Here is a 16,638-nt window from a genome sequence, read left to right on the forward strand (position 1 = left end):
CTTTGGTTTGCACCATATTGGTTTGCCAACTTATGCTACATACTCCTTATTGGGCATTTTGTTATCTGTTTATTTTTGCTTTTATAACTGTACTGTAGCACTCATCTGATAGTATCATTAGTAATGCTTTTACTACCTGTGTATATGCTAACTGCTTTATCTTTATATTGAAAACCCAATAAAACCTTTTGAAATCAAAAAAAGGAAAACAATGTTTAGAAGTTTTATTAAATAGAAATACTCTTGGCACAAATATCCTTTAAAATATACAAACATCAGGACAAAAAAAACATTTAGTACACCAAAATATAACTTTAGCCAATACTGACAACACAGACGGAGGAAATCACATAGCTTCACAAAGTTACATTACAGATTGTGCGTTATAATCAGAGGATAGAGAAATTAAGCAATAATGAATCTTTTCATGAAATAGAGAGGATACAGAGATTCTCAAATTTAACAACAGGTCGTCACTTAAAGGAAATAATCTTCACACATTTTGGAGGCCACATTTTCAAAACTTTGTATAGCATTTGCAGAAACGTTTAAGAATAAAGAGTATGTCTGTTCACTTTCCACTCTGAAATTAGTAGGTGTTTAAAGAAAACCTCATATGGGTGAAGTGGCATTTCAACGCAATTAGTTCACACTAGCTGCATTGTGCTTTTATACAACTTTGCACAAATTCAGAGAAAACCGGCCACATAGTAAAAACTGTAAGGCGACACGTGAATGCTGAATTTACAGCACTGTTACAACATTGTAATGTTACTGATTTACATCACTTGTGCCATTCGGAGCATTTTAAGAGCTAGCAGCAAGTAAATGAAGTTTAAAAGGCTGTCTGTATTTTTCACCCCAATTATTGGGCATTACGGCGTTGGCTAAAGAATAACTACAGGTCCATCTATATCATTTAGAAAGTCTAAAAACAAGGCGTTTTTGGTGTGTGGACACTTTACTTGTTCACCTCTCCACAGAGCCATCATCTTCAGATCACCACTCTCTCCACAACTGTCCTGAAAGGCATGCACATATTTCTGCAGTTAAGAGCTGGGCATGAGTGGGCTCTATTAGCCCATTTCTTTAACTCTGAGATCGGACACTGAATCAGAGAGAAGGTACTTAGGCAAAAAGCAGGTTTAGAATCCAATAAAGTATTGCATAAGCACAATATCTATAGTGCTCTGATTATACGAGGGTCGTGGCTAATGGTACATATTGCTTTTTTGAAATCACCACTTCAGATTTAGCATGAACTCGTACTAAAGTGCATACCTACTGAAATGTTTATCCATAAGTGGACACAATCACAAAATCATTGTAAAGTTTTTCTTCAATTACATTTTGACTTCTATTAAAATTGGAATATCTCTAAGCGCACAGATCCTGGGAACACATTTACAAAAAACGTATGTCATTTAAAAAATCAAGTGAAACAAAGAAAACATGGCTAATCCCTTCTGGACCCACCGGTTCCAGCAGAGTAAAGGAACATTAATTTATCCATTTCTTCTACCCTGGGAGCAATCCGGTTTGAAACCCCACCCACCCCTTTGTGGTGCTTAGACTAACCCTAATTTTACTGTCCATTCCTTGGTAGAAGTCGAAGCACTTAATGTCTAGATTATTGAAAGCTTGTTAGATGTCAATGTCCCGAGGGAGCTATAAAGCTATGCTGATGACCTTGACATAGAGCGGTCATACCCCCAATCCAAGTGTCAAGCCTTAGAGAATAACCCGACCTGTATCACATTCTCTAGAGCTTTATAAGCACTGAGATAAGGGGCCTGAGCCTATTAGAACTTTGGAAGGTGCCTTGGTGAAGTCCAGCAGTCCTAAGTGCAGCCCCCTTCAGAAGCAGTTCCCCCAGTAGAATAACCTTTAATTACTTCAAAGGTTCTTCCTGCTAGAGGCAACAGGTGATTCATCTTCACCCCTCACCTGCAGAGGTGCCACCAAAAGAGAAAGTCCATGGGAGAGGAGATGTACAACTTGGTGCTTTGAAGTCTTGACTGCCTAGGAAACACTCAGTCAAGGGACCCACATCCTGTGCATAAGATGGAAGCAGAAAAGCCTCCTGCACTTGAGATAAGTGTGGATGTGTCTATAAGATGATCTAATTTCCTTCAACAAGATTACAAACAGAGCAGCTAAAAAGCTACATCATGAAGTTGTTCTGCACGTGTTCGCGAGACCTCTATCTCATTTGAGACTCTTGGAAAAGACAGTTAATCTAAATAATGATATTGCAGAACCACCAACGCACACTTACCAGACTAATTTCTCTCTTTAACCAGTAAAGAAGAATGAGGGGAAAAGGTACAGACCCCTCCAGAAGTTGATCCTTTCTTTCTTCTTACTCATTCCTTCCATAAGTCTCATTTGTGGTTTCTGCTGCAAAGGACTCTAACGTTTGTTCCTGTTGAGAAAGAAAGCAGGAAGGCGACATCCCAAGGGGATAGTTTGCCAAACACTTCTAAAAGAGCAGCTAGTTCCTCGCCACTTGTTATACTACAGTAGAACCCTAAGGGATTCAAAGCATTAATTCGCAGAGCACCTTCCCTAGGAGAAGAGAAGCTTTCCAAGAGATGGTAATGGAAAGCCTGGTTAGTTGATCCGTATTAGTAAAGACTCATATTTGTCAGTTCATTGTTATGGTCATGGGCTTTCTTAGGAATATCATCCAAGTTAAGATCACATTATTGCCCCCTTAAACCCAACAGAAAGTTCTGCATGTTCAACTTACAGATTTCCCCTTTTATTAATGAAATAGGATTCCAAAATAAGAAAAATGGGTCCATGAGCATGATTTGGTGGAAGCAAACAAATCAGCTCTCGAACTTCTTGAAGTTAATAATTAGGAGGCCACTGGATACACAGATTGAAGTGTTTCCATCAGAGCTTCATCTCTCTCCTCTAATATAGGATGCCTGGTCTTGTGCTTTTTCATAGTCCAGAATACCAGATGTGTAGTCTCTTGAGGAAAGTTTGGAGCACCAATAGCTTTAGACACCAAAGAATGTGACCAAGTAAATCAATGAAAAATGATTCCCTTAGTTTCTAGCCCGGTGATGCAAAAGGATGAATATGTTCCAGGGACATTTTAGAAAGCTGCTCCAAACCAGGCTGGTGTAAGAAGGATCAATACACTGATGGGGGTGGGGCACTTGGGTGACCTATACACTTCTCAGAAGCAGTCCTGTTCACAGCACATATCACATAAATATTTTTGAACCACAGCCACTCCGTTTAACAATAACATTCTGCTTCAGAGGCAACCCCACTTCAGGATATTACCTCTAAAAACAGAGAAAGAGGAGGAGAATCAGCTCCATGGCCCACTCATGTGCCACTCAATTTGGCACTGGCCTTTATTAGGGGATATCAGCCTTGCAGGTGTGCATCTATCTACAGGATCTTCAGAACTCAAAAGAACAAGACACATTCTGAAACCACTGGAAGAATGCGAGTGGAAGTTAAACAACAAATGTCTTTTCAATATCTTTAAAGCTTGTAGAACCCATTTATTGATCACTGAAAGAAATGCAAAAATTATACAAATTATAATCAGGGTCACAGAACCTGATTCCAAATACCCTATAGATTCAGTAGCTTTTCCTCGGATTCCCACGCTGCTAAAAGTGACAGGCAAACTAAGTGTGATGACAAAGATTCTCATTGTTCAGAACAGGCAGAGGTGATATCATGGATATGCTCCATTTGTCAACCATCTACTGAGGAGGAACCTAAGGCAAGACCCTGTTTTTTTCTGCTTGCTCTTGCTACATGAGCCTCCCCAATGAAAACATGAATGTGCTGATAAAAATTCATCCACAAGATCTATCTACACCTGCAAACCCACCCGGTCTACCACAGATCACAAACTTCCACACTGTGCTAACCCACATCAGGGGCATATGCTCGATGTTGTGGTTTCCTGTTTTTTCGAATTTCTGTAGAATCCCCAAGTTTGCAATCCGAGGCGAGACACACATGCACAACTTGGTGAGTGTATGAAGTAACAATATCAAATATGTACAATAACAGTGCATCTCACATTTTGTAATGTAGTAAAACTCAACAAATATGATTTAAGAAAAAATTTAAAAAATCTCTCTACACCTTCAAGTGAAGGGCAGTTGTACATTAACTTAGCATAAAGAGACAGTACTGCTCAGTTTGTGATTTGGCTAAATTAAAGAAGATATGGATTCTGCCAGTTGCACAGAAAGATTCCTTCCCAGGCAGAGGTTTTTATTATTCGCGTGATTTAAAATTAGCAGGAGAATCTTCAATGGGTATTCCTAGTTTGAAGACCCTCTCCTCCCTTTGCTTTTAAACAGTGCCCTAAATTGATATGGCTTCTCTTTTGAACCAATGAATGATGAGGAACCGCACCATGCCCATCAATAGTAGTATACTTAGTAGCTATTACATTGGCTAGGAGAGTAGCAACGCTTCACGCTCTATGCACAGAGGAACATTAGAATGTGTTCCATCGTCCTAAGTTGTCCTTGTGTGCTCACGTTTGTTTCCTACCAAAAGTAATTTTAGATTTTCACTTGAAATCAATCATTTTAAAAGCAGAAGCAGTTCCCAAATGTTACTCCAGCTTTGATATCTCTTCATAACCTTTATAAAAAAAAGAAAAAGAAGGGACTCAAATATTATGTACGGAAGACAAAAGACGTACACATATCTAAACAGCTTGCGGCAATAATGGGAACCTTTAAACTGGTCTGGATGCTTCTAAACAGATCAGAGCTAGATGGACTGTTACCAGGGAGCGATGAGGCTACTGCATGCGCGCTCTACCAGTGAAGATATATGACCTCATGGGATATTTTGCAATTTCAGATACTTGCAAATCAGGTCTGACTTTGGCTAAAGACTACCAAACAGATTCTGACTCTCAGAATGCCACTCATGTTGATCTTGCTGCTCTTCATTATTTACAGAAATGTTGTTCGTATTCAATACTATGTTTCTGGCCACCCTCCTCACAGTCAGGATTTAAGATAACTATGCTATTCTGCTGTTCATGGCAATCAGCGAGAATTCTATATTTGGGAAGAATAGTTACTTATATATACGATTAGTTCTCCATCAGGAGGATTCTCTTTCAATTCATGAACCTGCTTCACTCATTAACAGGAAATACAGACTAACTGTCTGAATGACACTACAGAACACTTTCGTACAGTATGTTGTCTGAACCTCAAAGTGAAAATGCAAGTTTCCCATTTAAAGCCTAAAAACAGGCAGACTCCTAGTTTTCTTTATAGCAATATTGTTTTTACAGCCAAGTTGTGCCTTCTGTGAAATCTGCTTTGAGTCGTCCTTCAGCACAATGGACTGCATTTCTAAAACTGTACAGTAAGAAAGATAGAAATGTCTCTCAGGCATGCTTTCTTTGATCAAATTCATTTTCAAAAGTAAAAATGTATATTGTAAAGTGTGTTCCAGGAATCTGCCATAGGAACAGAGATATGCTGCTATTTATGGATCCAGAGACCAGACCCATGGAAGAGAACTAAGATTACAAGCAAACATTTCCTATTTAAATTACAATTTCTATGGGAGGCACACGATACTTCAAAAAGTCTGGCTGAAAATATCAAAATACTTTTACAGGGCTCGCTGAAAGAACATAACCAAGAGCACAGTGGTTCAACTGCAGATTTTACAATATTTTTTGCAGCTCTTCTATAACCCTTTTGTATCTTGAATTAAGATATTTAGTAAAATTCATCCGCAGAAAAAAGATCAACCTCTTAAAACAAATGTGACCACTTGAAAAGATTATTCCGAGGGGACAGTGTGTTATATTTCCAGAATTATGCCAACATATCTGCTCCTGATCCCATTCCAAAGTCAATAACTAAATCTTAATTTAGGGAAAAAAGTCTGTGCCACAAAGTCAAAAGTAGACACTTAACTCCTGCATTGGAAGACTTTACGGATCGTGTATGGGTTTCCATTGTTATGTACAAGGTAAAGGTCTCTATGTTTCTAATGAAGCATACGTTGTAGTAAGAATTTGCTCAGATTATTAGTAACCAGCTTTTTATCTATTGTTCTAAAATAAATCGTTTTCCCAGTTTTCGGCCCAAATCGTCCACTCACAAAGAAAATGGTGAGACTTTAGTATTTTAGTTTATAAGCATTTGCAACAATATTAGTGCTTTTAATAAGAGCTCTAGGTCTCTGTCCAAGCTGCACCTAGATTGGGGGTAGACGGTGAGCAGTGACTGAAGGAAATTCGAAGACCTGCTCAATTAAATGTACACATCTGGGTATTTTGAGCACCACACCATATCAGGGAAATGATAATTTCACAACAGAATGCAAAAAAATTACTTGCCAGAACCTACATATTTTTCAAATTCTCTTCACTCACTTAAGTGAAAAAGAGACATCAAAGTTATATAATCATTTTTTAATAGTCTAGATGCCAACATTGAAAGCATCTACACCCATCTGCATATTAGAGGGGGATGAAACACTGAGCTATTGACACAATTTTCTCTAAGACACACTTCTATAAATTACATTCCACCACAAAACTGTTTAAAGAGCTTTAATTATAGATCAAACGTATGTGTTAGAGCAATAAAAACATTTTGGTATATTTTTCACATTGTTAGAGAAGAACAACAAAGATTTCATGGGCAGACCAATGAGATGTTTATTTCCGTATGGTTCACAATGTCTACAATATACAGCCCTGAAACCAGATGAGTACCTCCTTAGGAATACTACGTCAGTGGGGTACTATGTCAGTGCAGGATCTCCTATTCAAACAGTCAACTCTTTGACTCACCACACGAGACATAAGAGAGAACCTCATCACCAAATGCCACAAAAAATCAACATGGTCTTAATGGAAAGACTGTAAAGTTGGGGAAAAGGGCGCTTCTATCCATCTAGGAGGAACTAAGTGGATAAACACACTCTGCCAAACAACACATTATCAGCACAATTATAGATATACATATTTTGCAATATGCCTATAATTCACTCTCTTCATTGTTACATGAACTAGTGTCTAGGGCAATGCTTTTCCACATATTTTAGCTTAGACAGCAATGGATCTCTGAAAAGTCAGTGCTGTCAAAATACTTGTAAAAAACTTTGGGCACTCAGGTTGAAACGGGTCAGTCAATAAATCCTTTTTGTTTCCTGATATGCTGAGTGCGACTTTGCCATGTGTTCCTGTGACGTAAGGATTTCTTAAATATATATATATATATATATATATATACACACACACACACACACACACGCCCACAAACATACACACACAACTACACATATATACTTCTACTCAAAGAGAAGTCTTTGTCAATTGGTGTTACAGGTTTTAGTCTACAAATTAAAAGATACATTGGTATGCATCCTACTCAATTTTTGGTGATTGTCAAACTTTCCATTTAATTTAGGAAACAAATATGGGACACTACATTATCATTAAAAAAAAACTCTATATACAAACAAAGACCAGTTACATTGCATAGGATCAACACAAAGGTACTACAACAAAAGAAAAAGTTAAGTACCTTTCGATAACAATCTTTCTGGTGGATATTCTAGCTACTTGCAGGAGGTTCCTCACCGGTTGAATAATTCCAGATGTCAGACTGGATCTGGAAAACTTAACTGATCTATGAAACAGTTAGGGGGACTGGCTTCATATCAACATTGGATGATGCCATGGAAGCCAGATAACGCCCACCCTGGCATCAGTTGACACCTATTTTCTCCAATCCTTCGAGGCAGGCAGTTGGAGGAACATTGTTTAGAGGAAGTGCAGTGCCAAACTAGTAACAGAAACCTCTTAATCTATGCCTGTACTTATATTCATCAGACGGGGAGGTGGGTAGGAACGTTGATGAATCTGCAAGTAGATGGCAGCAATTTCGGCCAGCTGATTAAAGGCTTCCCCAATCCCATGTTAGTCAAGGGGATCAGAGTCGGAGCTGAAAAACTCATCTATTGTTTGGCCAAAGGTCATGCCTTCACAGCGATACTCCTCTTCCTCCATCCATCTTTAAGCCTCTCTGCTGGATTTGTGCTGTGGTACCGGTTCTGCTACAGGGAGTTCCTGAAGCAGCATCTGCAACATAAGAGTCTGTGGTTGTTGAAGTGAATGAGGGAGGCAATGACAGGGGCCGCAGAGTCAAGCACAGGGCCGATAGCAGAGTGACGCAGTGTCTCTGCGAGTGAGAGGGCGCCTAGGAGACTTGCCTTTGGAATGCTTCTTCTGATTCCTATGTTTCCTCCTTTTACTAGAAGAGTAGGAGGAGGGTGACCTTGTGTAGACCCTAAAGAGTCAGACATGTTTTATCGCAGGTGCAACCAATGAAATATTTGATCTCCTGGTCCCTAATCTTCTTTGGATTCATGCTGAGGATGGACTCACAAGATTTGGTCCTACCACAAACACCAAAGTCAAAAAGTGTGAGGAGTGGGGTGGGAGGGTTGTTGGTGATGGACATCTAACCCCACAGTCCCTGCAAGGCTTTAAGCTTGAACGCTGCAGGGAAGAAATAGTAACGCTACTTCCTTGATAACATTTTAACATTTTCAACCAAACTCACAGAAAAGGAGCACCAGCCCTACGTCAAAGGCGATGAAAAAAGTTAACTAATGTTGTGCCTGGGAAGGCGCTATATGGCTGCAGTTAGTTATGCTGTCCGACATCACTCCTGGTGCTGATAAGAAGCTGGTGCTCCCTACCTGTGTCATACACCTTCAACGTTTTTAAACAGTTCCCATCTGGTGCCTGGGATTATTCAACAGGTTAGGAACCTGCAGGTAGAAGTATCCATTAGAAACAATATTTAGTGCAATTATTTTATATTTCTCAAGATCTACCAACATGTGGGAGTTCCTATAACATCAATATGGAAAATGAAGATTGAGTTTGCAAAGTCTTGATGTTTCGCATACAACATTTGTGCTGAGGATACAAAAAGTAATTAGCTCCTGTTAACCAAGTCTCTACATTATTCACATCACTTGACCTTCTAAATTAAGGACTAGACACAGCATACACACAGCATACCCTAGAATTTGCTCTGAGACAGTCTGAAAGCATGTTACATAACCCCAAACTTTCCTAAATCAAAGTGTACAAATTCTATGTACTTCACAAAAACACTTTCATAAGTATGACCCACTCTACTACTGCTTATTTGGATGAGTTTTAGTGCATAGGGAGCATGCAGAGCAGGGTCTTGAACATACAGCAAATCGTCGAAGTGTGTTGGTGTACAAGATGACACTACAAACTCTAGCCAACACACAACTATATTGAGTTAAATTTTATTTAAGGTTTTATGAAGAACAGAGCACTAAAAGAGATATCGGTTTCAAATGAGCACATCCACCCTAGCCCCGTTACCATTAAACCAGTGCAGTGAATAAACATCTGCAGTATTTGCAGAACACTCTTTCTTGAAGCCTGCCAGTTTACTACTTCCATAGGCCAGCCCCAGGTATGTTTAAAACTGAGTGCTTCTGGCTTCAGTCCCACCAGCCTGCACAATCCACACAAAGACAGAGGCCAGTAGAGATAAGCACTTGCCCAATGGGGTCTAATGGGACCGAAAGAGAAACGCAGCACAGAGTCACTGTCTTGCAAACAGCCATTTTTCCAAATAAACCTTAATGTTTCAATTGTATATGTACCACCAACTGAGGAGATTAAAAGACTTAGCGGCAAAGGAATTTATTGACGGATTGCCTCAGATCAGACACTTAGGTTTCTCTGGAAGTTGAGAATACATCCGTCGATTCCACAACAGACAACGTAATTGCTTGTCCACATCGCCCTCCAAGAAACAAATTCAATCTCAACAGTTATATTGCCTGGATTCTGCCCAGTCTTACAAACAATATTTAACACACACATTAGCACTCAAATATATGCTGGTGGTAGCTGTAGTTTAAATTAATACCAACTACAACATCAAAACTATTTTACGATGCTTAAAAACACTATAAAACAATGCATCAAATGTTCTACAAATAGGAAACCAAACCACTAGTAGTCAAATTCTGAAATGCTCAATATTCCATTAGTGAGTTGGCTGGATTCCTTGCATCCCAGTTCAGGCACAGCTTGTCAGTTTCGATACCAAGAATGTTCTTAGACTGAAAAAGGTAATTATTTAACTAGATCCATCTCGCAGTCCGCTTACTACATTATGGGCGCTCTGTCCGATTTTCCATTTGAGTTACAGCAACCATGTATATTCAATCTTCTGTAGTAAGCAGGCACACACAGAGCAGTCATACCTGAAACTCTGGGGCCCAGTTTACGGCTACCAGAGACATTCATCAGAACAATGACATGCATACATGGGCCTACTTGTAAAATATATAGTCAATGCATTTGACCTCACACACCTTGGAGCATCCTGGTGCTAGCTCTATAGCACCAGGGCACCCCTCTGAGTATTTGCGGTGCTTTGGCGCTTTATGAATCCCTACACAACAGAACTTAACTTCAGAGGCCTGGCAAACAGGTGCTGAGGAGCATAACAAATGAGAAAACAATCAGCCTGAGTATTTACTGGGCTGTTATTAAAAGTGGATATTTAACTTTAATCAAATACTCTTACATCTGGTATCTCGATTTCATACCTTACAAGAGCCTTCTCATTAAATACTGCATTCGGTCTCCCTCAACTAGAACCTTCAGTATGATTTAAGCTTTTGTAAATGTTTTGTTCCGGGATAATGCCAGTCAGGCTTTAGTTTTGAATCAAGTCATATATCCATAATTGTGTAATGCAACAAATGATAATGAATCCTCCTAACCACCCTCCCCACCAGTCACCTGAGTTAGGGCAGCAATAAATTGCACAGCTATTGCTTTGTTACATTCATTTTGTTCACACTTAAAGAAACAAAATCCATTCAGGCTGGATTAGGTTTGTGCCCTATGAGATTGCATAAACTTCCCTCCTTGAGTCAATCATACTATACAATATGCTTAAAAAGTTAAGAGGTTTGGAAATGCTATGAACTTTTTCAGTCAGGCACAAACTAAAATTAGATACCATTGTCCAACGGCAGTTTAAAAAGGATTTTCTTGAAAATGTAAACTTACTTCTTGCTCCAACGATAGTTCGAAAACATTACAGGATGAGAAAAGGCATGGCTGTTATTTCCTGCCTTGTGTTTACAACATAGAAAAACAATATTGTGGTAAAGTTTCAAATTGGGTGACATCTAGTTTGACTAATAGCATAACAGCATGTGCTCTCTGTTGTTCCAGAAACTGATGCACTGTATTCAAATGCTGTGTAAAAACTCAAGCCGTATGAGGTTTGACTGTTGGTGAATTCAGACTTGTGTACATGTAATAAAAAGCTGCGATCAATCACTATGCAGTAACATTTGTTTGCCGCTCTCTTTAACAAAGAAAGTATTTGCAAATACAATTCTACAGACCATTACAAAATTACTAAATCAGGAGTGTAACTCTGCTGTCCATGTATTGTCTACTTGCAACTACTAAGAATGTAATAACCTACTGAATGGAAAGCTTACAGAAGAGAAAAGCAAACCTATAACACATGAAAAGTGAACCTGAGCCCAAATCAAAATTAAAAATGTTTTTAATGTGACAACACCCTGTTTGTGAAGAAAATATCATTGTTTAAGAGGAGAGTGTATGCCGAATGGAAAAGCGAATTACGTCAATAAACTGACTTTTCAAAACATATGGCACTTACAATAGGAGTAGTGTCTTTACACACAAAATATGGAGTGTTGATATAGGTTTCCCTCTGTGCAAAGGGAGGAAATATGGGTCTTTGCTCTCTGCATAGCACCCAGTGTCAATATAACCTATGATGTGTGCCAACGTTAGTGGCAAGACAGTAGGTGTTGGAAAGGAACATTGGTGCCGAGATTCTGATGAAAAAGCATAAAGCGTAAAGAAAAGTCACAAACAATTTGAAAACTTGATCCTTCATGTGGTATCAGAAAGCAATTCTTGGAGATGGGAATCCAAAACAATGGTACTGTAACAGAATCGGTGTCAGTAAATCAAAAAAAAAAAAAACATTCTCTCAGCAATGGTTAACAAGGACAACAGCGGGGTGAGTAATTCTGCAACTGTAATATCTTTGGACTATCTGCAGAGTCGCTTCTCAAGATAATTATTTAGCGGAGCTGCTTTAATACAACAGCGATGCAAGGCAATTAGAATCCATTGTTCAAGGTAACTGTACATTTGTACTTTACAAAAAGAGATTGTACGAAACAACAGGTCAAAACAACAGCAGCAAAGTGAAGTAAGAAACAACATTAAAAATATTTAACTGGGGAGTAAACGGGTTAAGATGGTTAAAATCCAGCATGAACTACCGAAGCAGACAAGCTGCATCTCATACATTTATACCTCAAGTGCAGTACAAAGTGCAGTGATGGACAGAGGGTGGATAATCGTATGATAGTAAAAAAAATACTTGGTATAGAAAGAAAACATATTTTATGTGGGCACTGCAAAACTGGTGTGGTCGTGGTCAAAACATTTGGAAACCTAACATATAAAATGTGTTTATTTTTAAGTTACTTAGAGGCCATAACCCAGAAAGTGTTTGCGTTCACTGAGACGTTCACTATATAGAGGACCCTACTGCTGCATTTCCAACATGAAGTGACCCAGCAGCATCTTCCATTTAATACTTGCAGACGCTAGACTCGCTGCCATGAAACATATTGTAAAGTGATAGATTTCATGCAGTTGCAAATACAAAAATAGTGGGAGCAGCCATTATGCCAAAAATATTGTGAAATGAAGCATTCAAGTTAAGTGCTCTCGCTGCTTAAGCACAATGCAGAGGTGGCACTTTACTACTGAGGCCAACTGGTGAGCCATCCGAGCCCAGCACAGGGAGCGCAACAGAAACTTGCACACTAAGCTATTCACAAAGCAGGACAGCAAGAATTGTGAAGAACATACTCCACATTTATTACAACAAATTAAAAAGCTGTTCAAGTAAATAAAATTAAGTCTTCAAACAAAGACTTACATCACTACGTTTCTATTTGGTTTACTGTAAGAACACTTCTTTTTCTTCAATGAAAACTGCTCTACCCATGGATGTGCATTATTTGTTGTACTGTTTACAGATAAAAGACAAGTCATTGAAAAATAAATTGTTATAAAGCTACTGTAATCAAGATTTATTTTTGATGGTGAGCATGGTTTGTGTAAATACCAGGTATGCTTCAGTGTGCGTTTAATGTGTAACAATGAATACTGTTGTGAAGCTTATCTTTCAAAATACATAAGAGCCACAGGAAAGAACATACAGTCAATATCACTTAAAAACAATTAAGTATGTGTCCCCAAACTTTGTTGGCTATTTTACTGCTAAACGAAAAACAGAAAACCAACTAAAGACACCAAGCGACATTTCAGGTATTTTGGCTTTGAGAAGAGGTAAACATGTGAGCTATTATTACTCTGAGTGACATGAATAGGTATTTGTTAAAAAAAGAGGACCACAAAAATGTGTATTCATGGCTACTGTCGGACAAAATGTGAAAAGACCTGCATTCTATTACACAATATAAAGCGAATGCTATGTGTTAGTGCATGCGGTCTAGGTGTAATGAACACCAGAAATAAATTGCCGCGCTATAAGTTGGCTTAGCTTCCAAAACGCTGTAGAAGGTAAACACCAATTGTTCAAATCACTGCCAAAACGTGTATTTGAAATATCAATATTCCCACAAAGCCACGGTTAGAAACTATCAAATGAACTATAAGGTGGTATAGTATTAGAGCAGGTAGGACCTTCATCAAATAAGATCAGCATGTAGGTACTAATAACCCACATCTTATTAAGTCAAAAATGGTCCTGTGGATTTCAGGGCAACAGCCCCTAATTAAATCAAAAACGGCCACATGGCTAGTATTACTGTATGTGAAGAAAATAGCATAAATTATTAAGGAGGATAACTTCATTTAAAAAAGCTACATGCTCTCAAATAAAACAAACATTTAAAATAGAAAGCAAACGTTCCTCTATAATATACACTAACATCTCATTTGAATGATTTAAGTGTTAAAAAAAATAAGGAACCGCTGCTGCCTCCTTTTCATTTTAAAATGAAAACCGGAGTGTTGCTATCTTATCTAATTTTGCTTTCAAATGTACGAGCCGGAGTTGAGAAAGCATCTAAGAGAGATCAAAACCGATATTTGGATAGGAATCTAATTTGAACAACGTCTCCTCACTAAGAAGTACCGTAAAAAATGACTTTTAGAAAGGTTGCAACTGAAAAAATCTTCAAAAGCAAGTAATCTAATCCTTCCTGCAAAGCAAGGGCATTTAAATATTACTGCAGACAAAACAGAATAACAAGCTTAATAAAGATGGATTCGGATTTAGCTCCCCGATTTGGCAGTGTGTGACCGCAGCTTTCCTTCCCCCTCTGCCAAAGAGGCAGACAATTACATCAAATACATCAACGCTAGCCAGTAAGACTAAGAATACAACCTTCATAAACTTGTTCTCTTGGCTTACTACCCGAAATACTTTTAAAGTGTTTTCCTACATTTGCAAAGAAATTCAAATTATAAATGAATAGGATATTTCTTTTGTTGGCAAATCCTGAAACTGTGGTTTCAAAAGCAACTACAAGTAAACAGGTAAGTATGAAGATGTTACACACAACTGATCATTTTACATGGCTTGAAGAAAAATTCACAACAAAAGAATCGGGCAGAGGGTTGGAGGAGGTGTTTGTGTAGATTATTAACTTTGTATATTAAAACACACAAAGCAAGCTGATATGTACCCTAGGCCTTACTGAAGAGTTTTAGATGTCACATTTACATCCTGCTTCACAGAGGAGTTACACTTACCATCTCTAATTACTAGGACATCACTGAGACAATATGTAGTTTAGAATTGAATTATATATCCTATGCAACATCTTGCAAGGGAAACACGGAATAGTGTTGCTGTAAAAAAAATGGTGTCAATAACATTGTAGTACATTCCATGAAAGTCAATTTTCAGTCAGCGCTGACATTATGCTCCTAAAAGAAACAACGTAATATGCACATGCCGTTTTCTTTAGGAAATTAATCTAAAAATAATTAAAAGAATTCATCCCCACAAACTTATTTACAACAAAATTATTGCATGGCTCCCTTACACAAGTACACAATGCAGAGTAAATCAGCCCGCAATGAGATTGTATGCTGAATATTCAACAAGAGCATAACAGCATCAGCAAAGAAGGTAATCCTCCAGATGTTCATGAAATTTGCCAATTTTGATTGGACTGAAGGAATTATTGATCAAATAACTATTATAAGAGTCTCCGTAAACCATTCAGTCAGCGTTGAAATACTTTTACAGAAATTAAAACAATTTCTGCCCCTCAACAGCGAGTTGGCTTCAAATGCACAGCTACTCAATGGTGTACCTCAAATGCTGCACTTAAACCCTCTGATGTGAGAAGCAAACACCACAGGGACTCCACAAGGGTCATAAGGCTCAGTGCGCGATAATCTGAAAATAAATTCTAAATGCAATACAATGCTTTATACCACTGCATGTCTTACGATTACACCACACTTTCAGGTGAAATGGAGACGCAACTGCTTTAAATGCCTGTCACAAGCCATATCTAGACCACCAGGCATGTCATGATCGTTCCTCAGCATATTGCTGGCAGATAAAACATCAATCTTGAAGGATAATCCACAGAAAAGTGGTCACCTGGTGGCAATGTTTTCAGCTACAAAAGACGGTTTGTCAGGCGAGCCAGATAGGATTTCTGCAGCGAAATGCAAATGCAATTTTTCAATAACACAATGTCTGCAGTTGTGCAAGGCTCAGACCACGGAACAATACTAGCGGTTTCCAAAAACACATTGTGCCTCTTAAAAGCTTTGTTGGGGCAAAACATACTACCTTTCAAGTTTATTTTGTCGCTGTAATTTCTGAAGAAGAATCTTAGTAAGATCAAAAGTCATGAAACTAATGCCTACTGCCAAGGGACCTTTCACCCAGTTCATGCTTAGTCCTTTGTACAGACCACGAACTATTCCTTCTTCTCTGATGATCTCCTGCATAGTACCGAAAATGGTTCCATAAGTGTGTCCAGTAAGTCCTGCAGTCTGCATTCGTCGCCGGACTACATCAAGTGGATAGGAGGCAGACTGTCCAATTAATCCAGCACAAGCTCCAAACAGAAGGCGTTCAACTGGGTTGGGATGTCTTCTGCCACTGTGATCTGGCAAAAAAATAACAAAATTGATCAACTTAGTCAGATCTATCCTTCTCAACCAATTTTTAAAACAGGCATCTTCGATCTGTGTCTTGTATGTAGGTTTCATAAAAACAAATACAATTATTGTAAATAAGTCTCCGACCTATCCCTGGTGACTTGCTCAATTGGTTGAAGCACTAGTTAAGGAATGCGACCTCCTTTGAATTGAATATCAATAAAGAGAACGTTTTCTTGTCCTCTATGAAAAGAACCTACATTTTCGATAGATCTGCCGAGTTACACCAACATCACATGACTTGGTCTTGGCTCTCTAGAACAGAATTCAATTTCTTTCCATTTGATGGCCTCTTTTATTTT

The 16,638-nt window shown here is 38.5% G+C and overlaps 1 protein-coding gene across 7 annotated transcripts in view; it reads right to left on the reverse strand.

The window, feature by feature from the left end:
• Positions 1-209: 209 nt before the first annotated feature.
• The window catches only part of SLC25A42 (solute carrier family 25 member 42), a 169,254-nt gene continuing 152,825 nt past the window's right edge, over positions 210-16,638 (reverse strand). For all 7 annotated transcript variants that reach the window (XM_078671154.1, XM_078671153.1, XM_078671152.1 and 4 more), the window contains exon 8: positions 210-16,284. In XM_078671154.1, the coding sequence (XP_078527280.1) occupies positions 15,959-16,284 (326 nt within the window). In that variant the 3' untranslated portion in view covers positions 210-15,958. The remainder of the gene's footprint in view (positions 16,285-16,638) is intronic.

This window comes from Lissotriton helveticus, chromosome 12 (assembly GCF_964261635.1).
Source record: "Lissotriton helveticus chromosome 12, aLisHel1.1, whole genome shotgun sequence".
NCBI lineage: Eukaryota > Metazoa > Chordata > Amphibia > Caudata > Salamandridae > Lissotriton > Lissotriton helveticus.